The sequence below is a fragment of the Panthera pardus genome, unplaced genomic scaffold, assembly GCF_024362965.1.
Source record: "Panthera pardus isolate Hobbes unplaced genomic scaffold, ASM2436296v1 HiC_scaffold_6, whole genome shotgun sequence".
Classification (NCBI taxonomy): domain Eukaryota; kingdom Metazoa; phylum Chordata; class Mammalia; order Carnivora; family Felidae; genus Panthera; species Panthera pardus.
The window spans coordinates 58693308-58721209 of NW_026526991.1; the positions used below are offsets into that span (position 1 = coordinate 58693308).

Consider the following 27902-nt stretch of genomic DNA (forward strand, 5'->3'; position numbering starts at 1 on the left):
ACATGGACAGGATGGAGCCTGCTTGGGATTTTATCTCTCCTCTCTCTCTCTACCCCTCCTCCTGCTTGTACTCTCTCTCTCAAAAGTAAATATTTAAAAATTTTTTCAAACAACCTCAAGGACCTTGAAAAAGACCATATTAAGCCCAAAGTTAATAGAAAAAATGAGAGAACAAAGGTCAGAGAATAAATAAATCAAATAGAGAATAGAAAAACAATAGAAAAGCTCAGTGAAACTAAGCGTTGGTTTTTTGAAAAGATAAACAATTGATAACACTTTAGCTAGACTTACAAAGAAAAAGAGAACTCAAAATTGTACAGAAGAGACATTACAACTGATACCACAGAAACATAAAGGATAAGAGATTGCCATGAATAATTATACACCACCAAATTCGATAACCTAGAAGAAATAAATAAATTCATAGAAACTTATGCCTACCAAGTATTAATCATAAAAACAAACAGGGGCGTCTGGGTGGCTCAGTCAGTTAAGCGTCCAACTCTTGATTTTGACTTAGGTCATGACCTCATGGTTCATGAGGTTGAGCCGTGCATTGGGTTCATGAGGTTGAGCCATGCATGTACTGACAGTGAGGACCCTGCTTGGGATACTCTCTCCCCCTCTCTTTCAGCCCTTCCCCTGCTCACGCTCACTCTCTCAAAAATAAATAAAACATTAAACAAACTACACAGAAAATCTGAATGGATGAGTAACAAGTGAGGAGCCTGAATCAGTAATCAAACACCTCCCAAGAAAGAAAAGCCCAGGACCAGACAGCTTCATGGGAGAATTCTACCAAACATTTAAAGAATTAACACCAGTTCTTCTCAAACTTTTCTAAAAACTAAAGAGGAGGAAACATTCCCAAATTCATTTTGTAAGGCCACCATTATCTTGATACCAAAGCCAGATGAGCACACTAAGAGAAAACAACAGACCAAAATTTCTGATGAATATAGATACAAAAATTCTCAACAAAATACTAGCAAAATAGGGCGCCTGGGTGGCTCAGTCGGTTAAGCGCCCGACTTCGGCACAGGTCATGATCTAGTGGTTCGTGAGTTCAAGCCCTATGTCGGGCTCTGTGCTGACAGCTCAGAGCCTGAAGCCTGCTTCAGATTCTGTGTCTCCCTCTCTCTCTGCCCCCCCTCCTCTGTTCACACTGTTTCTCTCTCTCAAAAATAAATAAACATTTTAAAAAATTTAAAAAAAATACTAGCAAAATAAATTCAACAGCACATTAAAAGGATCACATATCATGATGAAGTCAGATTTACCACTGGGATGAAAGAATGTTTTGACATACAGAAATCAATAAATGTGATACACCACAACAGAATGAAAGATAAAAATCATACATCTCAACAGATGCAGAAAAAGCAACTGACAAGATTCAACGTCCTTTCACTATAAAATTGCTCAACGAATTTGGTATAGAAGGAACATAATTCAACATACAAAGGCCATACACAACAAGCCCACAGCTAGTATCATACTCAACAGTGAAAGGCTGAAAGCTTTTCCTCTAAAATCAGGAACAAGACATGGATGCCCATTCTGACCACTCCTATTCAACACAGTACTAGAAGTTCTAGCTGTAGCAAGTAGGCTAGAAGAAATAAAGGCATCCAGGGTGGTAGCAGGTGCGCCCTTAACATGCAGAATGACACCAGGGAGTTCCTGGACTTGTATTACCACAGAAATGCTCCGCCAACAACCATATCATCCACCAAGAACCACACATTCAAGGACGAGATGAATGCGGCCAAGGTTGACAAGGTTCAACAGTCAGTTTAAAACCTACGCTATCTGTGGGGCCATGTGCAAGATAGGCAAGCCAGATAATAGCATCCTCTGACTGGCCAAGGCCCATGGCCTCATTTCAAAGAACTTCTGCCAGGGGCACCTCAGTGGCTCAGTGAGAGGAGCATGTGACTCTTTATCTCAGGGTCATGATTCAAGCCCCATGTGGGGTGAAGAGATTACTTTAATAAAAAAAAATTTAAAAAAAAGAGGATCATAGATGTGGAATATTTGTCATAAATAAATAGCAACTTGCCACCCAAAAAAAGAAAATAAAGGTATCCAAATCTGAAAGGAAGAAATATAATTGCTGATAACATATCCTATATACAAAAAATTATAAACCTCTACCAAGAAAGTGTGAGGCCTAATAAACGAATTCAGTAAAGCTTCAGGATACAAAATCAACATTAATAAATCAGTTGTTTTTCTATATACTATCAATGAAATCAGTTACATCTCCATATAGTATCAGAAAGAAAACAATTCCATTAACAAAAGCATCAAAAACAATAAAATACTTAAAAATAAGGAAGTGAAAGATCTGTATAATGGAAACTACAAAACACTGGTGGAAGAAATTGAAAGTGGAGTGCCTGGGTGGCTCAGTGGGTTAAGGGTCTCGCTCTTGATTTCGGCTCAGGTCATGATCTCACAGTGCCTGAATTAGAGTCCGACGTTCAGTCTCTGGGCCATCAGCTTGAAATTCTCTCTCTCTCTCTCTCTCTCTCTCTCTCCCTCTCTCTCTCACTGCCCCACCCCCACTTGCATACACCCACAACCCTCTCTCTGTCTCTCTCAAAAATAAATAAACCCTCAAGAAACTGGGATAGAAGGATCATACCTCATGATCATAAAAGCCATATACGAAAGACCCACCACTAATGTCCTCCTCAATGGGGAAAAACTGAGAGCTTTCTCCCTTAGGTCAAAAACACGACAGGGATGTCCACTCTCACCACTGTTATTCAACATAGTATTGGAAGTCCTAGCCTCAGCAATCAGAGAACACAAAAGAATAAAACACATCCAAATTGGCAAGGAAGAAGTAAAACTTTCACTCTTCACAGATGACATAATACTCTATACAGAAAATCCAAAAGAGTCCACAAAAAACTGCTAGAACTGATCTATGAATTCAGCAAAGTCGCAGGATATAAAATCAATGTACAGAAATCTGTTGCATTCCTATACACCAATAATGAAGCAACAGAAAGAGAAATCAAGGAATCGATTCCATTTACTATTGCACCAAAACCCATAAAATACCTAGGAATAAATCTAACCAAAGAGGTGAAAAATCTATACACTGAAAACTATAGAAAGCTTAAGAAAGAAATTGAAGAAGACACAAAGAAACCCATGCTCCTGGATTGGAAGAACAAATATTGTTGAGATGTTGATACTACCCAAAGCAATCTACATATTCAATGCAATCCCTATCAAAATAACACCAGCATTCTTCACAGAGCTAGAACAAACAATCCTAAAATTTGTATGGAACCAGAAAAGACCCTGAATAGCCAAAGCAATCTTGAAAAAGAAAAGCGAAGCTGAAGGCATCACAATCCCGGACTTCAAGCTGTATTACAAAGTTGTAATCATCGAGACAGTATGGTACTGACACAAAAACAGACACTCAGATCAATGGAACAGAAGAGAGGACCCAGAAATGGACCCACAAATGTATGGCCAACTAATCTTAGACAAAGCAGGAAAGAATATCCAATGGAATAAAGACGGTCTCTTCGGCAAATGGTGCAGGGAAAACTTGACAGCGACGTGCAGAAAAATGAACCTGGACCACTTTCTTACACCATACACAAAAATAAACTCAAAATGGATGAAAGACCTAAATGTAAGACAGGAAGCCATCAAAATCCGAGAGGAGAAAACAGGCAACAACCTCTCTGACCTTGGCTGCAGCAACTTCTTAGTCAACACATCTCCGGAGGCAAGGGAAACAAAAGCAAAAATGAACTATTGGAACCTCATCAAAATAAAAAGCTACCCCCAAAATACATAAAATAAATAAAAAAATACAATAAAATAAAAATAAAAATAAAATAAAATATAAATATAAATAAATAAAAAGTTTCCAGGGATGCCTGAGTGGCTCAGTTAGTTAAGCATCCAACTTCAGCTCAGGTCATGATCTTGCGGTTCGTGGGTTTGAGCTCCACATTGAGCTCCACATTGAGAGCCTGGAGCCTGCTTCAGATTCTGTGTATCCCTCTCTCTCTGCCCCTCCCCCACTCACACTCTGTCTCTCTCAAAAATAAATATTAAAAAAATAAAAATACATAAATAATAAAAAGCTTCTGCACAGCAAAGGAAACAATTAGCAAAACTAAAAGGCAACCAACAGGGGCGTCTGGATGGCTCAGTCGGTTAAGCATCTGACTTCGGCTCAGGTCATGATCTCGCAGTACATGAGTTCGAGCCCCGCTTTGGGCTCTGTGCTGACCGCTCAGAGCCTGGAGCCTGTTTCAGATTCTGTGTCTCCCTCTCTCTCTGACCCTCCCCCGTTCATGTTCTGTCTCTCTCTGTCTCAAAAATAAATAAACGTTAAAAAAAAAATTAAAAAAAAAAAGGGCAACCAACAGAATGGGAGAAGATATTTGCAAATGACATATCAGATAAAGGGTTAGTATCCAAAATCTATAAAGAACTTATCAAACTCAACACCCAAAAAACAAATAATCCAGTGAAGAAATGGGCAAAAGACATGAATAGACACTTCTTCAAAGAAGACATCCAAATGGCTAACAAACACACGAAAAAATGCTCAACATCACTCATCATCAGGGAAATACAAATCAAAACCACAATGAGACACCACCTCTCACCTGTCAGAATGGCTAAAATGAACAAGTCAGGCAATGATAGACGTTGGTGAAGATGTGGAGAAAGGGGAACCCTTTTGCCCTGCTGGTGGGAATGCAGACTGGTGCAGTCGCTCTGGAAAACCGTATGGAGGTTCCTCAAAAAACTAAAAGTAGAACTACCCTACAACCCAGCAATTGCACTTGTAGGTATTTATCCAAACGATACTGGTGTGCTATCTCGAAGGGGCACATGCACCCCAATGTTGATAGCAGCACTATCAACAATAGCCAAGGTATGGAAAGAGCCCAAATGTCCATCGACAGATGAATGGATAAAGAAGATGTGGTGTGTGTGTGTGTGTGTGTGTGTACATACACACACACACACACACACACACACACACACACACACACACCAGGAATAGTACTCAGCAATAAAAAAGAATGAATCTTGCCATTTGCAACAATGTGAATAGAACTAGAGTGTATTATGCTAAGTGAAATTAGTCAGAGAAAGACAAATATATGACTTCACTCATATGTGGAATTTGAGATACAAGACAGATGAACATAAGGAAGGGAAGCAAAAATAATATAAAAACAAGGAGGGGGACAAAACATAAGAGACTCTTAAATATAGAGAACAAACTGATGGCTGCTGGAGGGGTTGTGGGTAGGGGGATGGTCTAAATAGGCAAGGGGCATTAAGGAAGTCACTTAGGAAGGAAGATGAGCACCGGGTGTTATTTGCAGGGGATGAATCACTGAATTCTACTCTTTTTTTTTTTTAAATGTTTATGTATTTTTAAGAGAGACGGACAGAGAGCAAGCAAGGGAGGGACAGAAAGAGGAACAGAGACACAGAATCCAAAGCAGGCTCCAGGCTCTGAGCTGTCAGCACAGGACCCAACTTGGGGCTCCAACTCACAGACCGTGAGATCATGACCTGAGCCAAAGTCAGACGCTTAACCAACTGAGCCACCCAGGCACCCCTGATTCTACTCCTGAAATCATTATTGCACTATATGCTAACTTTGATGTAAATTAAAAAAAAAAAATTTTTTTTTAAATTAAATTTTAAAAGAGTACCTGGTTGGCTCAGTCAGTAAAGTATGCAACGCTTGATCTCAGGGTTGTAAGTTCAAGCCCCATGATGGGCACAGAGCTTACTTAAAAAATAATAATAATAAAATTTTAACTAAAAAATTTAAAAAGCAGACACAGACCAATGGAAACAGAATCAAGAACCTAGAAATAAATCCACATATACACTGGCAACTCAAATTTGATAACGGAACCAAGAACATTCAATGAGGAAAGAACAGTCCCCATCAATAAATGGTAATGGTAAAACTGTATATCTACACACAAAAGAATGAAATTGCACCCCTATATTAACAACCACTCACAAAAATTAATTTGAAATGGATTAAAGACTTAAATGTAAGATCCGAAACCATAAAACTCCTAGAAGAAAACAGTGAAAAAGCCCCTTCACATTGATCTAGTTGATGTTGTTTTTTTGGATATGACACCAAAAGTGCAAGCAACAAAAGCAAAAAATCAGTATTGGGGCTATACCAAACGAAAAAGTTCTGCACAGCATAAGAAACAATCAACAAAATGAAAAGGAAACCTAGAGAATTAAAGAAAATTTTGCAAACCATATAGCTAATGAGGGGTCAAAAAACCAGAATATATAAGGAACTAATATAAATGTATAGCAAAAAAAAAAAAAAAAAATTAAAAAATGAGATGCCTGGGTGGCTCAGTAGGTTGAGCATCCAACTTCGGCTCAGGTCATGATCTTGCGTTGCAGTTTGTGAGTTTGAGCCCCACATCAGGCTCGCTGCTGTCAACACAGAGCCTGCTTCGGATCCTCTGTCCCCTTCTCTCTGCCCCTCTCCCACTCATGTTCTCTCTCTCTCTCTCAAAAATAAATAAACATTTTTTAAAAATGGGCAGAAAACCTGAATAGACATTTTCCCAAAGAATACATACAAATAGCCAATAGCTAAGTGAAAAAGTGCTCAATGTCACTAATCCTTAGGGAAACACAAATCAAAACCATAATGAAATATCACCTCACATCTGTTTTATTGTCATAAAAACAAGAGATAACAAATGCTGGAAAGGGTGTGGAGAAAAGAGAATCCTAGTGTACCATTAGTAGGAATGTAAATTGGTGCAGCCACTATGGAAAAGAGTATGGAGTATGGAGGTTCCTCAGAAAACTAAAAATAGAACTCCATTAGATCCAGCAATCCCACTTCTGGGTATAGATACATGGGAGATAAAATCACTTTCTCAAAGAGTATCTTGAGTCCCATGTTCACTGCCACATTATTCACAAGCGCCAAGACATGGAACCAATCTAAGTGTCTACTGACGGATGAATAAAGAAAATGTTGTATATACATACATACAAATATTATTCAGTCATAAAAAGAAGGAAATTTTCCTATTGGTGACAACACGGATGGACATGGAGGGCATTACACTAAGTGAAAGAAGTCAGAGAAAGACAAATACTGTATGATCTCATTTACATGTGGGATCAAAAAACATCAAACTCATAGAAACAGAGAACAGAATGGTGGTTGCCAAGGGTTAAGGGGTAAGGAAAATAGGGAGATGTTGGTCAAAGGGTACAAACTTCCGATTATAAGAGGAGTAAGTTCCAGGGATCTAATGTACAGCATGGTGATTAATTATGGTTAATACCACGGTAACGTATACTTTAAAGCTGCTACGACAGTAGAGGTTTAATGTGCTCACCATAACAACAACAACAACAACAACAACAACAAGGTAACTATTTGAGGTGAAGGATGTGTTATCTGACCTTAAAGTGGTAAACCTTTTGCAATACAGATGTATATTAAATCATCACATTTTACACATTAAACTTACAGAATGTTATATGCCAATTATATCTCAATAAAGCTGGGGTGGGGAAGTTGGGATGGGGGGGAAATACCTGATGATTATGATGATTTCTCTTAGAGGGCTAGTAGGGGCAGAAGCCAGACTGGAGGGGGATGAAGAATGAATAGAAGATTTTGAACTGAATATATGTAATTACCTCTATAAGCTTCCCAAATCCCACTAAAATCATAAAAGTTTTAGAAAGACACAGGAGTGTTCTGACTGGCTCAGTCGAAAGAGCATGCGACTCTTGATCTTGGGGTGGTGAGTTCAAGTCCCACACTGCATTTACACCCAGTAAAAAAATATAAATAAATAAATGAAAACTTTAATTTAAAAAAAAATAGGAGGGGCACTGGGGTGGCTCAGTCAGTTAAGCGACCGACGCTCTTGGGTTTCGGCTCAGGTCATAATCTCACAGTTTGCAAGTTTGAGCCCAGCATCTATCAGTGAGAAGCCCACTTGGGATTCTCTCTCTCTCCCTCTCTCTCTCTCTCTCTCTCTCTCTGCCCATCCCCCCACCTCATTTTCTATCTCTCAAAATAACTTAAAGAAAAAAAAAAAAAGGAGCACCTGAGTGACTCAGTCCGATAAGTCACTGACTCTTCATTTCAACTTGGGTCATGATCTCACAGTTTTTGAGATGGAGCCCCGTATCAGGCTCTGCACTGACAGCACAGAGCCTGCTTGGGATCCTCTCTCTCTCTCTGCCCTTCCCTTGTTCACATTCTTTCTCTCTCTCAAAAAAAATTTTTTTAATTAAAAAAAATAAAAAATAAATTAATAGGAGTGCCTGGGTAGCTCAGTCAGTTAAGCACCCAACTCCTGATTTCAGCTCAGGTCTTGATTTCAGATCTTACAAACTGTGACATCGAGCCCCCCCTTAGGATACTCTCTCCCTGTTCCTCTCTGCCCCACCGCCCCCCGCCTCTATGGTTGCAAGCACACTCTCTCTCTCTCAAAATACATACATAAAATAATAAGTAAATAAATAAAGCATTAAAAGAGGCTTTTTTGATAAAAGAAGTAATAGTTGGGGTGTCTGGCCAGCTCAGTGAGTGGTAGAACATGTGACTCTTAATCTTAGGGTCATGAGTTCAAGTTCCATGTTGGGCATAGAGTTTACTTAAAAAAAAAAAAAGAAAGAAAAGAATAGGCCATTTACATCCTAACATGTGATTATAAATATTACACATTCTCAAAAGAATCCAATAAAGTATATCAGTACTTTAGATGAAAAACTCAAGGTCTTAGAGAGCCTAAGAAACTTGGAACTAGCACCCAGCTAGCAAACTGACAAAAGCCACAATTAAATTCAGCTCTAACTCCATATTACACAATTTGTATAGAATACAATGCTGCCTTCCTTTGTTTAACCTTAGTTTAATGCCTAACATTAGCTTAATTACATTTATTAGGGTAGATTTTTTTCAGGATCTACGAGTAGGCTTTAGAAGCTATTATCAGGAGGCGCCTGGGTGCCTTAGTCGGTTAAGCGTCCAACTTTGGCTCAGATCATGATCTCACGGTTTGGGGTTCAAGCCCCACATCGGGCTCTGTGCTGACAGCTCAGAGCCTGGAGCCTGTTTCAGATTCTGTGTCTCCCTCTCTCTCTCTCTGTCTCTCCCCTGCTTACACTCTATCTCTCTCAAAAATAAATAAGCATTAAAAAAAAATTAAAATCAGGTGTTTTGGGGGATAATAAACTGAATGACACCGTATCTACCTTTACAGAGTTTACACTCCAGCAATGAAAATAAGACAATCACCTAAATGATTCCAAAACAACACAAAGTTACATAAATTACCATATATGAAATACAAAATTTTATAGAGGCTCAGAAAAAAAAAAGTCCTCTTTGGGGGTGGGAGGTAGAGGGATTAGGAGATGCTTTATAGAAGAGGTAACTTTTCAGCTGAACTTAAAGAGATAGATAGGGTTTTAAAAGACAGTTTTATTTGAGCTACTGAACAGCCTCAGTCATGCTGTAGCCCCAGGGCCTAGCACACTGGAGCAGTTTAATGAATGTGGGTGGAGTGAACAAATGAACAGAAAGGCCATTCCAAAAGGAAGGGACAACAACAAAGGATCAGAGGCTGAATACATGAGGCACAACAAAAATAAAAGGATCACAAAGAAGGAACACAAATAGGCACATACATATTTAGAAAATAAGAATAAAGTACCTCGCCATGATTCTTTTTACATTTTGGCTCCCATATCTCCCATCTCTAAGAAAATTCTCTCAATATCACCCCCATCCTGTTTCTGCCTTTATCTCATTTCTCTATTCCCTATCTTTTTAAAATAATGATTTTATTGACATATAATTTATACACCATGTAATTAGCCCACTTAAAGTATAAATTCAATGGTATTTAGATCACACTTTCACAACCATTACCACGATCAATTTTAGAACATTTCCATTACCCCAAAAGGAAACCCAATACCCGTCACTCCCCATTTACCCCCAACCATCACCCTCCCCCCCTAGACCTAGGCAACCATTAATCCACCTTCTGTCTCCATAGATTTGCCTATTCAGGACATTTCATATAAATGGAAGCATAAAATATGTGGGCTTTCGTGAGTGGCATCTTTCACCTAGCAAAGTATTTTTCAAGGTTCATCCATTTTGTAGAATGTATCAGGACCCTATTCCTTGTCACTGATGAATAAAATTCCAAAAATTGTACTGTATGGATATATACAACATTTTATTTATTTATCTGTTCATCAGTTGGTAGATACCTGGCTTGCTTCTACCTTCAATGTTGCTATGAACACTGGTGTACAGTTTTTATGTGGACATGTTTTAATTTTTCTTGAGTATATACCTAGGAGTATGCTTAACCTTTTAAGGAACCACCAAACTCTTTCCCAAAGAAGTTGCACCATTTAACATTCCACATGCAGTGTATGAAGAGTCCAATACTCCATGTTATTACCTGTCATTTTGATTACAACCATCCTAGTGGGTGCAAAGTGGTATCTCATTGTGGTTTTGATTTACATTTCTTGATAGCTAATGATGCTGAACACCTTGTTCATGGTTATTTGTAGATCTTCTTTGAAGAAATGCCTATTCATATCTTGCCCATTTCTTAATTGGGTTCTGCTCTCCATCTTAAAGTTCTTAAATTTTTTTTTTTTAATGTTTATTTTTGACAGAGAGAGAGAGAGAGAGAGACAGAGTATGAGTGGGGAGGGGCAGAGAGAGAAGGAGACACAGAATCCGAAGCAGGCTCCAGGCTCTGAGCTGTCAGCACAGAGCCCGACGTGGAGTTTGAACTCACAGACCGCGAGATCATGACCTGAGCCAAAGTCGGAAGCTCAACCGACTGAGCCACCCAAGCGCCCTGACTCCATCTTAAAGTTCTTAAACGATTGGGGAGCCTGGGTGGCTCAGTCAGTTGAGCGTCCGACTTCGGCTCAGGTCATGATCTCACAGCTCATGAGTTCGAGCCCCACGTCGGGCTCTGTGCTGACAGCTCAGAGCCTGGAGCCTGCTTCTGTGTCTCCCTCTCTAGACTCTGCCCCTAACCCACTCACATTCTGTCTCTGTCTCAAAAATAAATAAACATTAAAAAAAATTAAAAAAAAAAAAGTTCTTAAACGATTACTCTATACACACCATCTACACTACATTACCTTTTACAATCATCAACCCACTCCAACCTTGCTTTTGCTCCCCACTCTGAAACTGCTCATCAAAATTATCAACCACCTCTGTAGTGACAAAATCAATGGCTCATCTTCAGTCCTCATCTTCCAGGATAAAACTCTATGGTTTGCACATATGTATTTTAATTCCATCTGACCTCTTATTCTCATCTATATTTTATCATCCTGTTTCTTGTATTTTCTTACTGCATATTTTCTTATGGAATTAAAATGTAAACTAAAGGGTATATCCAGAGAATTGCAAGTAAAACAACTGGGTGGGGCAGAGTGAAGGTAGTGGAATCAAGGCGGGTAGGTGGGGAAGATAAGAAAAGGCTGGATAAATAGTGAGTATTGGGCTACGGATTTGGACTTTGTTTGGCAGGTAATATGTAGCCATTAAAGGTTTTTATACAAGAAATGCTCAGCACTAGACCGTTGGGATGTTGGAAGACTATATCAGCAGCAAGTATAAAGTTATTTAGAGGGTGGAGAAACAGGAGGCAAGGAGATCATGTGGGATACGTATTACAGTAGAAAAGATAATCAGTGTAGTAGTGCTCAAAACGTAAAGGTGGAATCAACAGAGAGACATTACCACTAAACTCTAACCGAGTCCACTTTATTACCAGTAACAGAATAGCCGCCCCCAGACAAGAGATGTTAGACCTAAACATTCTTAGTCCTCAGTTCTACTAAGTTTGATTTGATAGAAACTAGCTGAATATGTAGTAAACACACAATTATCTTTCCCTGTTGTAAATACATAAACAATTATAGTATTGCTTCTCTCCTGAGTAAACAAAAATTTCAAGTAACTCATGCTTCTCAGAGTGAAGATCTGACAATGCCCAGCAGTCAGTTCTACTCTCATCATTACTTCCAGCCCCGCCCCCCCCCCTACTGATCTTCAATAAATTAAGATCAAGAGGAAATAGAAATTTATGCAAAATAGGCTGGGGAAGGCAAGTTATCCCAAGTTAAACACAATCTCCTTTCTTTTTTTTTCCACAGGAAATAGTTGTTGATGCTCTGAGGAGTTAAATTATAATAACACATGCCAGGAAGATGATGTCAGGGAAGGCGTGGTTAGGCCCTTTACAAGTCTGAGATTCCTTCAGTTCCAAACATTGCCTCTTTCAATCTCACCTATACTCAAAACCTCTCTACTGAGCTACTCTTTCTAACACTGAAGAAAAGAGTTGAGATCCTAGAACTCTGATCTTTTTACCTTAAAACAATTAAAAAAAAAAAAAGTTTTAATGAACCAAAGAGTAAGTGAAGGCCATTAAAACAGCTGTTTTTAAAACATGTACTACATTGTTCTGTAGAATCAGTCTTTGAAATCCACATTCCCCCCTTCTGTGACCATTTTAATTCTAGAGAAAAGAATGAATATTCAACACTACATCTTGAGAAAGAATCTGCCTTTATTAGGAGTTATACATTCCTTGACTGTATTCCTTTTTTACCATAACCAAAAAAGAGTAAGAAAACTACTGTCAAAGACTCCTCAGGTAACAAAGTCCCTGACAAATGAAGTACATGAATATGTTTCAAAATAAAACAAACCTACTTGTTAAGGTCAAGTAAATAAAATTAATACACTTTCAAGCAAGTCACAACACTAGGTAAAAATGGCTTTTCTGAGCTCACTGGCAATTATTCTTACTCTACAAACTAGAAGTGATGACTACAGTAAATTATGATGTAAAAATTCCCTTAAAGAAAGCAGATCTCTACAAATCTATTATACTAGATTTTTGTATAACATAATGATGGACAATAAAAGCAGATATTTATAATTTGTATTTTTCAAAAGTTTAAATTTTTATTGTTATTTCAGTTTTTTAAACATTTTGGACAAGTCCAAGAACTTTATTATACAGGCTTGATCTACTTGAGAAACAGCTCTTAATAGAAATGGCAAATAAGCCAAAGTCAAAATTAAAACTTTATCTTGTCATAGAAAAGCCTGGTAGGATACACATACCAAATTGCTACCAGTTATTTTCCTTGAGGGGTGGGATTTGGGTAGGGAACTTCCAGACATGAAGGGAAGACTTAACTTTTTATTTTATATGCCTCTTTATGCTTAATTTTTTTTTTAATGGGCAGGTCTTAAATTTATTACTAAAAACAAAAGTTATTTTAAAAATGTGACCTTGGTTATAAAAATTTACAAATTACATGAACAAATCCATCCAAACATTCTTCCTAAAAGAGAAATGAACACATGTCAACACAAAGACAAAGAACAACATAGTAATGTTTTAAATATACCCAATATTCACCAACCTATGTACTTACACAAGGAGTCATATACATTGCTAACAAAGTGATGTCATCATAACACAGACCTATAAAAACCCAAAGAATTCTTTTTTTTTTTTAATTTGAGAAAATGAGACAGAGAGAGAGAGCGCACATATGTGTAAGCAGGATACAGGGGCAGAGGGAGAGACAGAATCCTAAGCAGGCAATAAGTTCAGCATGGACCCTGACATGGGGCTCAATCCCACAACCCTGGAATAATGACCTGAGCCAAAATCAAGAGTTGGATGCTCAACTGAGTCACGCAGGTGCCCCATGAGCCAAAAGAATTCTTGACAAATACATTAATAAGCATGTACCTAACCATGTTTTCTCAATGGCTTCTCAAACCTTACAAGTTATCAGAAGAGACATGAAATTTGAATCCAAGTCCATAATTATGCTTCTTTGTCCCTTATGCTGCCCTAGATTTAGAAGCTGGTTAAATATTTCCTATACTACAAGGCAGAAAGGGAGTGAAGAGAGCTAATTTAGACAGCATCAAATACATGAAACCCCTAAGAGGGAAAAAAACTAACTTCCAGAATTCATTTTACTTTATTTTAATGGGTCTGGGTAACCTGAGAGACTTGGAGAAAAAAAATTAAGAAGGAAAGTTTCATATAGTACTATATAAATTTTAAAAGGAACAAAAACAGATGTAATATCCTTCTATCAAAATCATATACTCATGGGGCACCTGGCTGGCTCAGTTGTAAAAGTGTGCAACTCTTGATCTTGGGGTCATGGGTTCAAGCCCCATGTTGGGTATAGAGTTACTTAAATAAATAAAACTTTTTCCTTTTTTTTTTTTTTTAAGTTTATTTATTTTGAGAGAGAGAGAGAGCATGAGCAGGGGACGGGCAGAAAGAGAGGGAGAGAGAGAATCCCAAGCAGGCTCCTTGCTGTCAGTGCTGAGCCCCACACAGGGATTGAACTCATGAACCATGAGATCATGACCTGAGAGGAAACCAAGAGTCAGACGCTTAACTGATTGAGCCACCCAAGCGCCCCAAAACTTTTTTTAAAAATCGCATATTCATAAGTGTATGTCTATTACTGATAACCAACAAACATATAAGTACCCATATTTCTTAAGGATATAAACCAGAATGAATGCCATTATAAACTGATTCTAAGTGTTTTGGGTCTAAACATTTACCAACTGCCTTGATCAGACACTTTAAGTTACCTATAGTAGCATCTTTAGGTATAGGAGAAAGCAACAGGAATCTTTCCCACACCCTCTAACACTCCATTAGATGGGCAAAAGATCCCTACACATCTAAGTCATCTTTTTTCTTCAAAGAACAGTTACAATGCCAAGAAAGAGGCTAAAGGGTCTTTCTCCTACAGCACGAAGTTCCTCCTGATCAGCACCGTGTGCCCTGAAATGCCAAGAAACTGCCAAGGATACTCCTTGGTGAATGTGGGCATAACTGTCCACCTCTCATTAGACTGCCCATGTCCCCAAGCACAACACAATTCTCTGGCAACCCTGGGTTAATCACAAAAACTCTAAGGATCCCTGCTGAGCCTGGCCATCAGCAGAGGTCTAAGCAGCAGCTCAGCAGCAGAAACCAAAGAATCACAGAACTTTCTGCCTTAATCCCAAAGTATGTCTTCTCTTACCACTCCTTCCCTATGGCTAGGTGGGGCAGTCTAGAGTATACCCTGTTCTTGATGAAGCTGTTGTGATTTCCCTGACTATAATTCCCCCACCTGATAAACCTGGTTGAGTGAGTAGAAAGGAAGGTTGCCCGAAAGGGGGAAAAACAGTTATTCAAAAAGATGAAAATAACTTCGGAGAGAGTGAGCACAGGACCAGGGTTTGAGATGACATTATTATCCCAGTGGAGACTGGGTATATCAGCAGGAAGTCAAACTAACTTCATTTCACAAAGATACAAACTTGCAACTTTGATTTGTTTTTAATTCCCCTGCCTTCTCAGGCCTCACACACAGGGACTGTAAATTGCTGGAACTTCAAAACCAGGTGAGAAAAGATGCCGAAAGAAGTGGTGGAAAAGGGAGAAGCGCTGAGCAGAGAGAGGAATTCCGTTCCCCTCTTAAGAAGAATGTTAAAGCCAAGGGCACTCCCGGATCCCCAGGAAAGGAAGTAGCTGGATTCCAAAAAAGCACTTTTCCCTACCTTCTTGTTGTTCTTGTTATAGCCAAAAGTCGAAATCCCAGGCCTGGAAGTCACTGATAGCAGCATTTTCTCTTTAATGTAAGGGAGCTGAGAGAGAGAGGAGGGAGGGAAAAGGAGGGGGAAGAGAGGGGGGGAAGAGAAAATGAGAGGGAAAAGGGAGGGGGAGGAAAAAGGGGGAGAAAAGGAGCAAGAGGGAGAGAGATGGGGGGGCGGGAGAGAAAGAGCTGGGGCTGCTTGTTTACGTCACTGAGAGAAGTTAACCAAGAGTCTGAATAAGGCACTTCCACTGGGTCCTAATGCCCAAGATGTTATTTATTTATTTTTTTCCACAGTCTTAGTAGTTAAAGCAAAAGAAAAGTTCTTAGGTCTACCCCTTTCAACTCCATCCCTTCTCCAATATGAACAAGTTCTGTTTCTCCTGAAAAGACACTGAGGATTTTTTTCCCCTTAGAGTTACAAGATTTAGAAAAAGCTTTCAAGTTTGATTTTAAAGGGGCCACTGAGATACACTGCCTTAGAGAACTCATGAAGACAACTCTACTGAGAAAGAATATGTGAGATGAGCTCAGGACTTTTCCCACACTTTATACTTACAGTGATCTTAAGACACGAAGAAAGAACAAACAGAAGAGCTCAGCAAACAGCAGAGACAGACTGCGGGGAAATAACTAGTTTCAGATCTGTGGATAGTTCTATTCCTCTTGACTCATGCTGATGGGCTGATGCTTCTCACCCCTTTTCAGATTCCCCCAGCCATCAGAATCCCCAGGCATGATTTCACACTTAAGAAGGAATTATCAAACTTAACTATGCCACGAAACTTGGTGCCTAGTGATTTCTTTGCTTTCCCCCCAGCTTTATTAAGATAAAATTGCCTACTTAGCACTTTCTTCAACAACTGTAAGCTATCTTGTTTGATTCTTTATCCCACCATTTTCTAGTCTTCAAGGTCCATGAAGCTGAAACAGTTAAGAGTTACTCACCAAATCTGGAATTTATGCCCAAACTGAAGTTCACAGAGTTGGGATGTTTGCTTCAAGTTGTCTCTGAGCTGTAGAGCTGTAGGAAAAAATAACCGTAAAAAAACATAAGCTTCACAGAGAAAAAAATACAAAGTTCTCAGGGAAGAAGAACCTAACACAGTTGAGACAACACTCACCTCAAACAGTTTCAAAGTAATGTCCTGTGGAAGTAGCCTTAATAAGAAACTTGTAGGAAACCAGAAATTCCAGAATGACACCCAGTAATTCTTGCCAATCCAAATGGAACAGGGATATAGAATCAAAGCCTTCAAATCTCTTCTTCAGGTCACCTTGTGCCATCATACATGTTCTCTTAAATTAACCTTGTCGGCTTTGCCACGACAAACATTAAGCCCAAACCCTTTCTTAAATGAAGTCCCAGTAGTCTCTAGTCCAGTTTTCCTGTCACCTTTTTGCTGTGATAATGGGACCCACAGTACTAACATTCTGCAGAAAAAATACACACATATCACATACCACCCCCAAACTCTAACTTTCATTTCCAATAGGACAGGAAGTGCCTGCTCAGCTCAAGGGACACAGGAAGGGTGGGAGCAGCCTCAATGTGGGAACTGCAACTGAGATTGGAAGAACAGCAGTCAAATGCAATAAATAAATTACTAAAAGGTATCTCTCAGCGCTACCATATTTTTTTAAGTCCCTTTTCTGCCCTCATAGATTTTCATTCATTATATGCCAAGTTATCCATGCCATTTAGGCCCTTAGTTGATTTCTTCTCCCTTACCCTAACAATGTGGCACAAAAACCTTAATCTCTAAGGCCTGATTTATAATGCCAGTCAACCTATTTTTTTTTTTTTTAATTCTAACATTCTCGGGGGTCCTGGGTTGCTCAGTTAAGTGCCTGGCTTGATTTCGGCTTAGGTCATGATGTCAGAGTTTGTGGGTTTGAGCCCTGCAACAAGCCCTACATCTGGCTCCATGTTGAGAGCCTGCTGCCTGCTTGGGATTCTCTCTCCCTCTCTCTCTGCCCCTCCCCAGCTCACACACATGCACGTGAGCTTTCTCTCAAAATAAATAAACATTAAAAAAAATTCTAACATGCTCAATGTGTTTTGTTTTCCTACTGCATCCTTTAACACTCAATGGTATTTTAGAATTTAAAATAGTTAAAACTATGAGTTTTAGAGAGAGGCAGACATGAGTTCAAATGCTGACACTTTTGTAGTTACTACTTATGTGACTTTATGCCAGGGTACTTAACATCTCTAATTCACTCATTTGCAAAATGGAAATAATACCTACTTCATTAGCCTCTGGAATCAAATCTAAATTTTAGCTCAGTCCTGTCACTTACAAAATGAATGACACTGAAAATAACCCACGTCTGGATTTTTCTCATTTGTAAAATAGGGTAAATAGTATCTACTTCCTAAAATTGTCATGAAATGAAATAAGGCAATACATAATAAGCCCCTTAGGAAGGTCCCTGGCACTTGGTAAACACTCAATAGATATTAGCTCTGTTATAATTAATTGCTCTATTATCTCCAGCATGTATCCCTCTGGATATTGTATAACCCAGATTTAATGATCTGAAGTGAGTATTTCCAAAAACCAGTATCTTGATTACATTCAAAAGATTATACTAGGACTAGGCAGGCTAAACTATAACTAGAAATACTAGATATGAAATTTCAGGAATCACCCATCCATTTATTTCCCTACCTTCTATAAGCGGATAATCTGATCATTCAGAAATTCTTTTCTTGAGCACCTGGGTGGCTCTGTTGGTTAAGTGTCCAACTCTTAATTTTGGCTCAGGTCATGATCTCACAGTTCATGGCATCGAGTCCTGCATCAGGCTCTGTGCTGGCATTGTGCAGCTTGCTTGGGATTCTCTCTCTCCCTCTCTCTGTCCTTCCCCCGCTCATGCTCTCTCTCTCTCAAAATAAATAAACATTAAAAAAATTATTTTCTTAACTCTGATCTCCTGGAAATTAGTGAAACATTTCTTATCTCTAGAAAAAAGGAAATAATACAGAAACAAAGCTCATTAGATTTAAGACACCCCAGCCTCCACTTCTCTAGAGTCCTACTACTCCAAGAAATAGAAACAGATCTAGAAAAAAAAAAAAAAGGAAAAATAAAATTTTCATGCACCCTAAGATTTAATACCATTTCTCTCCTCTAAAAGGAGCAGTATCAGGAGGAGGTTGGAAGATAGAGGCAGAGCAGGAGGACCCTAGGCTTGTGTCGTGAATACAACTAGATAACTATCATTATCATCCTAAATACCCCAGAAATTGACTTGAAGACTGGCAGAACAAACTCCACAATTAAAGGGCGCCTGGGTGGCTCAGTTGGTTAACCAACCAAATCCTAGTCTCAGCTCAGGTCATGATCTCATGGTTCGTGGGTTTGAGCCCTGTGTCCAGCTCTGCACTGGTAGCACAGAGAATGCTTGAGAGTCTCTCTCTCTCCTTGTCTGTCCCCCGCTTGCATGTCCACACACTCTCTCTCAAAATAAATAAACTTTTTTAAAAAACATTAAAAAAATAGACTTTAGATTTTTGTAGTCTAAGAAGTTCAAGGCCATAGAAGTAAAATGTCCTAGGTTTGTGAACTGATGCTTAAGGCTAATTATGTCAGAGCACCAATAAGACTGCAAACTACATCCTTTATTCTAAGTACATTTTTAAAAAATTTTTTATTGTTTGCTTTTATTTATTTTTGAGAGAGAGACAGAGGGCGAGCAGGGGAGGGGCAGAGAGAGAGGGAGACACAAAATCTGAAGCAGGCTCCAGGCTCCAAGCTGTCAGCATAGAGCCCGATTCAGGGCTTGACTTATGAACCGTGAGATCATGACCTGAGCCAAAGTCAGATGCTTAACTGACTGAGCCACCCAAGCGCCCCTCTGGTAAGTATATTTTTAAAGGAGGTTATGGAGTTTTGTAGAAGTGACAGAGAATATAACAGAGTTCAATGGTGAGATTCAGAAGGCATATGAGAGGAGGAAGAATCCTATTTTTTCCATTGTGTCTATTTTGATGCCCACCCCCAACTGCTTTGCCTATTATATTGGCAACATGTTTCCAGATCTAGTCAATGCCTCTCAAATTCTTGGTTCTTATGGGCCCAGCACTCAAGAGTTGTTTTGAGGGGAAAAAGTAAAATAGAGGAGTTACTGGAAACCTCTTGGAAAGAGACATTTGCACCTCTGACTCAAGATAGACTGTTTTTTTTTTTATTTCTCAAAAAAACCAACACTTTTAAATAAGTGTCTCAAGTAAAGGGGCTGGGGCTAGATCAACTCTGATTTTTATGTTGAAAGATGTCTGCATGCAACTATCAGCCCTTCCACATCAGGGTGGAGAACTCAAAAGAATGTATTACCTGCAGATGCGCTAGCCCTAGATAGACATTCAAAGGGAGCCAGGCTGAAGTAGCACATGCATATGAAAGCAGGGAGACAGGGCAGTTTGCTAGTGAAATTCTAAATTAGGTTTGGAAAACTAAACAAAGTATATTAGGGCTGAGGATGCTCCCCACCCCCACCTCCACCCAGCTATTAATATTCTCTTGTGGATTATCTTTCCTCCCTTTTATTAATTTTTGTGTCCAAAGAATAGGTAATGGAAATATACCAAAAAGTTATTTCGTGGTAAAAAGATGAGATAATGCCTTAGGAAACAGTGAAAAAGAGTTTATTTAACATATCAGCTTCCTTAAGCAGGAAAACTTAAGGATTGGCAGCAAACAACAAAGAAATTTTAGCCCCACCTGCTTCTGATGTAGGATGGAATGACAAAATTGGCTTAAAATCAGAAATTGGGGAAAGCTGGCTTAACTCCTTGACTCAATTTATTGGAAAACAGGGAAAAAGACAACTCTGAAGAATTATTTAACTCACATGCTGGATATCAGCACTTATAATATGTGCTCCTCTCCTATAGCAACAGATACTTGTGGCCAAAAATTACTGTAAGGAATATCCTACCAAAATTTTCAAGTAGACTTTTCCCCTGCCAAACACTAAAGAAATGCAGGAATCAAATCACCTAGAATCACTAGGCCAGAAAATTAGCACAATGTAGAAAGAACAGACTAGACTGGATTCTATACACACCCAAAATGGACCATATAGGTTATATGGTAATATTATATTCTTTAAATGTATATTTCCTTCACACCTGACACATTAATTTTACTTGGTCTCAACTATTCCTAAAATAAATAACTCAGATGATCCCAATAGGGACCACAACTGAATTTAACAACTAGGTTGAAAAAATGGTTGTCTCTTGAGGTCAAATATGAATGTCTTCAAATAGCTGAACACTGGCAATTTCATACAGTTAAACCTAACATTGCGAAAACTGTGAGACTGTGGAGATGATAAAGAGAATACCAATTAACTTGATAGTTCCTTTCCTTTGTCCTCTCTCATTTTCAGATGAGAAAACAAACCTAAAGAGGTAAACTCACTTGCAAAGGTCATGACAGTCAAATAATGGCATAACTGACACCAGAATCCAGACTTTCTGCCTCTCAATTCAAACTTCTTTCCATACCAATCTAATTTGCCTATAAAATTAAAAATTCTCATAGGGGCCCCTGGCTTGCTCAGTCTGTGGAGTATAAGACTCTTGATCTCCGCATTGAGAGTTCAGGCCCCACATGGGCATGGAGGCTACTTTAAAATAATTTTTTAATTAGAAAAATAAAAATGAGGGGTGCCTGGGTGGCTCAGTCGGTTAAGCGTCCGACCTCGGCTCAGGTCACGATCTCGCGGTCCGCGGGTTCGAGCCCTGCGTCGGGCTCTGGGCTGATGGCTCAGAGCCTGGAGCCTGCTTCCGATTCTGTGTTTCCCTCTCTCTCTGCCCCTCCCCCGTTCATGCTGTGTCTCTCTCGGTCTGAAAAATAAATAAACGTTAAAAAAAATTAAAAAAATAAAAAATAAAAATGAAAATTCTGATAAATATGTATTTTGAGGTTAGAAGTAATAAAGGAATAATCCTAGGATTCCAGAGGTGAAAGTTCAGTTATTCTCCTCAAACCAGCTCTGATAAAGCTACTACTCACGTAGCAGTAATGAACAATATTTTGGCCTATTAAACTGAACACTAGATAATATTTCTAGAAATAAATTTATAATGGAAACAAGAAGATTTATATAAAACTACAACTGTATATAGACACATGAAAAGATGCTCCACATCATTCATTATCAGGGAAATGCCAATCAAAATCACACTGAGATATCACATCTGTTAAAAAAATAAAAAACTCAAGAAATGACAAGTGTTGATGAGGATGTGGAGAAATAAGAACCCTCATGCACTGCTGGAAATGCAAACTGGTGTACCCACTGTGGAGAACAGTATGGAGCTTCCTCAAAAAGTTAAAAACAGGGGTGTCTGGGTGGCTCAGTCAGTTAAGTGTCCCACTTTGGCTCAGGCCATGATCTCACAGGTTCATGGGTTTGAGCCCTACATCAGGCTCTGTGCCAACAGCTCAGATCCTGGAGCCTGCTTGGGATTCTATGTCTCCCCACTCTCTCTGCCTTGCTCCCATTTTCTCTCTCTCACTCTCTCTCTCTCAAAAATAAACCTTAAGGGGCGTCTGGGTGTCTCAGTCAGTTAAGCGGCCGACTTCAGCTCAGGTCATGATCTCGTGGTCCATGAGTTCTAGCCCTGCATCGGGCTCTGTGCTGACAGCTCAGAGCCTGGAGCCTGTTTCGGATTCTGTGTCTCCCTCTCTCTGACCCTCCCCCATTCATGCTCTGTCTCTCTCTGTCTCAAAAATAAATAAACGTTAAAAAAAATTTTTTTAAATAAAATAAAAAAAAAATAAAAATAAAATAAAATAAAATAAAATAAAATAAAATAAATAAAATAAATAAAATAAAATAAAATAAAATAAAATAAAATAAAATAAAATAAAATAAAATAAAATAAACCTTAAAAAAATAAGGGCACCTGGCTCAGTTGCGGTTAAGCATCCCACTTCAGCTGAGGTCATGATCTCACAGTTTGTGAATTCGAGCCCCACATGGGGCACAGCTGTGCTGACAGCTCAGAGCCTGGAGCCTGCTTCAGATTCTGTCTCCCTCTCTCTCTGCCCCTCCCCTGCTAGCACTCTGAATCGCTCAAAAATAAACATTAAAAAAAATTTTTTTTAATAATAAACATTAAAAAAATAAATTAAACAAAAAAAAATTTTTTCAAGTTAAAAATAGAACCACCCTATGATTCACTAATGGCACTACTGGGTAGTCTGACTTCAGCTACAGTCATGATCTCACAGGTTCATAGGTTTGAGCCCCGAGTCAGGCTCTGTGCTAACAGAGCCTGGAGCCTGCTTCGGACTCTGGGTCTCTGGCTCTCTCTGCCCCTCCCCCGTGTCTCTCAAAAACTAAAAACAAACCGACAAAAAAAAGACACTACACCAAAAGGTCCACTATAAGTTTGTATTCCTATAGCATTATGTACAAAATTGCAGTAGGCTTTTTTTTTTCTTTAAGGGGGGGGGGGGGGAGTGTGTGTGCCCGTGGGAACACAGACACAGGGCTGGCTTAATCCCACAATCCTGGGATAATGACCTGGGCTGAAATTAAGAATCGTATGCTCAACTGACTGAGCCACCCAGGTGCCCCTCAGTAGGCTTTTAATTCTGCTTGACTCTCCCATTTCTTGCACCCAGATTGTGAGCTCCTCAGTAGAGGCACCAACTTAACTTTTTTAACACCCAAACATAATTTATGCTCAAAAATTAGCTGAAAGAGGGGCGCCTAAATGGCTCAGTCGGTTAAGTGTCTGTTATGAACTCACAGTTTGTAGGTTCAATCCCTGCATGGGCCCCATGATGACAATGTGGAGTCTGCTTGGGATTCTCTCTCTCCGCGCCCCCCCCCCCCACTCATGCTTTCTCTCTCTCTCAAAATAAATAAATAAACTTAAAAAAGAAGAAAGAATTAACTGAAAGAACACAATTTTCACTTCCTTTTAAGTTACTTCCAATGGGAAAATGCATTCTCAATGAATATTAAGATAACACTGCCGCCTCCTGGGTGATATAGGTCATGCAACCTTTAGCAAATACCAGGAAAACAAAGCATGGAATTTGTACACATTTAGACCAGAAGTTTGAAATTTAAAGCCAGCTCTACCCCTTTCTGTGTTAAACTGGAAAAGCTCAAAAATTTTAAAGATTTTTAAGTAATCTCTACACCCAACATGGGGCTCAAACTTACAACCCCAAGATCAAAAGTTGCATGTTCTGAGTCAGCTAAGCACTTCGAAATCTTAATCTTTTAAAACATCAGTTTTCCCTTCTACAAAATGGGCACAGTATCTCTCAGGGATTATTATGACAAATCAGATAATGATTGTAAAAGTACTTTTGTCAATTATAAAGCATCTTACATGCTTACAAGTACAAGATGTATTTTTTCACCCATACGTGATATTTAGATGACACTATGTTGAATATCACAAATCCACCATTTTTCTTCAAACTGAATTTTTTCAAATTGAATATTTTAACATGGTAGTTGTCTTAACAAATCCATCTTATTCTTTACTACAAATCTAATAACCTGCAGCCTGATAATCAGAGCCAACTCACTGAATTTTAGATGGCTAATGGCAAATTTCTTTCTTTATATGTTAGAGTCACTATCATCAACTTACTAAAATATGTTGAATATGAAAATATGCTAAAATTAGGGGTGCCTGGCTAGCTCAGTCAACAGAGCATGCATGCAACTCTGAGTCATCAGTTCGAGCCCATCTGGCACTGAAATTACTTAAAAAAAAATTGGATTGTTGTGGGGCATCTGGATGGCTCAGTAGGTTGAGCATCTGCCTCTAGGATTTCCGCTCAAGTCATGATCTCAGGGTTCGTGGGAGCCAGCCCCAAATTGGGCTCTGTGCTGACAGGAATTCTCTCTGCCCTTCTTCCACTTGCTCTTTCAAAATAAACCTAAAAAAAATTAGATTGTTGTGATGGTTGCATAACTTTGTAAATGTACTAGAAATCATTAAAGTATACTTTTAACATGAGTAAATTAAAAAAAAAAAATCGATGTTAGTGCCCACTGGTGGTGGTTAAAAGTTGAATAAAGATTATTTATTTTTTACTTTTTTTGAATAAAGATTTTTTTAATATGCTAAAATTGGGGCACCTAGGTGACTTGGTTAAGTGTCCGACTTCAGCTCAGGTCATGATCTCACAGTTCATTGGTTCAAGCCCTGCATCAGGCTCTGTGCTTACAGCTCAGAGCCTGGAGCCCACTTTGGATTCTGTGTTTCCTTCTCTCTCTGCCCATTCCCTGCCTGCGTGCTGTCTCTCAAAAATAAACAAACATTAAAAAAAAAATTTAAGACAAAAAAACTATATACAAATATAAAATATCCTTTATGAATAAAGATGTAAAAAGCCCTAACAAAATATTAGTAAACTGAACTCAAACATATTTATAAAAGGGTTTATACATCATGACCAATTGCTATTTATTCCAGGAATGAAGGCTGGTTAAACATCCAAAAATCAAGTAACATGATATAGCATATTAATATAGGAGAAAAAGCACAGATCATCTCAGTAGATGCAGAACAAGCAACTAACAAAAGCTACTATCTACTCATGACAAAACCTCTCAATAGAAGGGAATTGCTTTAATTGACAGATAAGGAACAGTTACAAAAACCCTACAGCTAACATAATGCTTACTGTTGAAAGACTGAATGCATTCCCCGCAAGATCAAGGCAAGGGTGTCTACTCATAATTTCTGTACATTATGCTAGAACTTCTAGACAATGTGCTAAGAAAAAGAAATCAAGCAACAACAAAACCAAATAGCTTACAGACATCCAGATTAGAAAGGAAGAAATAAAATCATCTTTATTCATAAACAACATAACTGTCTATGTAGAAAATCCCAAGCAACTCACAATAAAACTATTAGAATAAATTAATCCAGCAAGGTCATAGGCTACAAGATCAATATACAAAAATCAACTGTATATCTATACACTAGCAATAAACAGATCGAAATGAAATTAAGAAAATAATTCCATTCATAATAGCATCAAAAGGAATTAAATATTTAGAAATAAATTTAACACAGCAAATGTAAGATTTATACACTGAAAATTATAAAACATCACTGAGAGATATTAAAGAAGTAACTCTTAAAATAGTGATTTTCCCCAAATTGATATGTATATAGTTTCAGGACAATTCCTATCAAAATCTTAGCAGGTTTCTCTGTAGAAGTTGACAAGCTGATGGAAATACAAAGGACCTAGGAGAACCAAAACAATTTTGAAAAAGAAAAAAGTTGGAAAAAAGAAAAAAGTTGAAAGATTTATACTAACTGATTTAAAAGCTTACTAAAAGCTAAAGCAAACAAGATAACGTGGTATTGCTGTAAAAAGAGGAATGTAGGTCAATAGAATAGAACTGAGACCAGAAAGAAACCCTTATATTTATGGTCAATTAATTTTCAACAAAGGAATCAAAACAATTCAATGAGGAAAGAATTTTTCCATCAACAGTGCTGGGATAATTGGATATCTGCATGCAAAAAACACCAAATAACAAAAACTTAGACCCCTAAGCTCATACCATACACAAAAGCTAACTCAAAATGGGTCACAGAATTAAGTGTAAAAACTAAAATCATAGTCTTCTACAAGAAAACATAGGAGAAAATCTTCATGACTCTGGGCTAGCAGAGCTCTTAGACACAACACCAAAAGCATGAGCCATAAAAGAAAAACATGATAAAATGGATTTCATTAAAATTTAAAACTTTTTACTTTCACAAGATACCATCAAGAAAATGAAAAAACAGGGGCACCTGGGTGGCTCAGTCGGTTAAGCGTCCGACTTTGGCCCAGGTCATGATCTCACGGTCTGTGACTTCGAGCCCCATGTCGGGCTCTGTGCTGACAGCTCAGAGCCTGGAGCCTGCTTCAGATTCTGTGTCTCCCTCTCTCTCTGACCCTCCCCCATTCATGTTCTGTCTCTGTCTCAAAAATAAATAAACATTAAAAAAAAAAAAGAAAATGAAAAAACAGGTCACTGGCCATAAGAAGACATTACAAATGATATACCTGATAAAAGACCTGTATCTAGAACATATAAAGAGTTCTTATAACTCAACAATAAGACAAAAACCTAATTAAAAAATGGGCAAAACACTTGAAGAGACACTCCACATCCATGACTAATAAGCACATGAAAAGGTGCTGAGAATTATTAGGCATTAGGGAAATGCAAATTAAAACCACAAAGAGATACCTACTAGAATGGTTATAATAATTAGAGAGACAGAGAGAGAGCGTGCACGCACGCAAATATTGGTGAGAATGTAGAGAAACTAGAACCCTCATACATTGCTGGTGGAAAAGTAAAATGGTACAGCCACTTGGAAAAATGGATTGGTGGTTTCTTAAAAAGTAAATCACATCTTTACCACACAGTTGTTTGTTTGTTTGTTTAGAGAGAGAGAGCGTGCACACGCGAGCTAGAGAATGTGTGCACTGGATCTCACGAACCATGATATCATGACCTGAGCCAGACTGAGCCACCCAGGTGCCCCTGCCACACAGTTTTATAAAAACTGTTTTATCTTTCATAAAAATTTTAGATTTAAAAATAATTTTTAGATTTCTTATAAATTCTATGCAAAATCCTGTTGAGATTTTGACTGGAACTGTATTGAATTTATCAATTACTCTGGAGTTTTCCTCCACTGAACATGGTGTATTAATTATCTATTGCTGTATAATAGTATTACTGCCAATTTAGGGGTACAAAACAACATATATTTATTATCTCACAGTTTCTATAGGTCAGATGTCTGGCCATGGCTTAGCTAGGCTGCAATCAAAGTGTTGTCCAAGGCTCAGCTCTAACATGAGGCACACGTTTGGAAGGATCAACTTCTCTGACTTGATTTTTGGAAGCATTCAGTTCCTTGCAGGCTGTTGGACTGAAGGCCTAAGTTTCTTGCTCAGTGTTCGCTGGGAGCTGCCTTCAGTTCCTTGCCATGTGGCCTTCCCCTGAGGACAGCTCATAACATGACTGCTTGCTTCTTGAAAGCCAGTAAGGCAGTTTATCTCTGCCATATTCTATTTGTGAGCTGGAAGTCACAGGTCCCATTTATACTCAAGAGGAGGAACTTAAAGGCAGGAATATCAGAGGCAAGGATC

At 38.6% G+C, this 27902-nt stretch overlaps 1 protein-coding gene across 4 annotated transcripts in view; it reads right to left on the reverse strand.

The window, feature by feature from the left end:
- Positions 1–17223, reverse strand: part of RBMS2 (RNA binding motif single stranded interacting protein 2) — a 71710-nt gene extending 54487 nt beyond the window's left edge. Inside the window, exons 1-2 of one of the 4 annotated variants that reach the window (XM_019454809.2) lie at positions 16854–17223; positions 16678–16753 (exon numbers count right to left, since the gene is read on the reverse strand). Coding sequence is in view for 2 of the 4 variants with exons in the window: in XM_053895454.1 (XP_053751429.1) it covers positions 15695–15760 (66 nt within the window). In the remaining 2 variants the exon portion in view is untranslated. Of the gene's footprint in view, positions 1–15694; positions 16039–16677; positions 16754–16853 lie in introns of those variants that run through there. The other 3 variants (XM_053895454.1, XM_019454810.2, XM_019454808.2) reach the window with 3 other exon arrangements.
- Positions 17224–27902: the final 10679 nt, after the last annotated feature.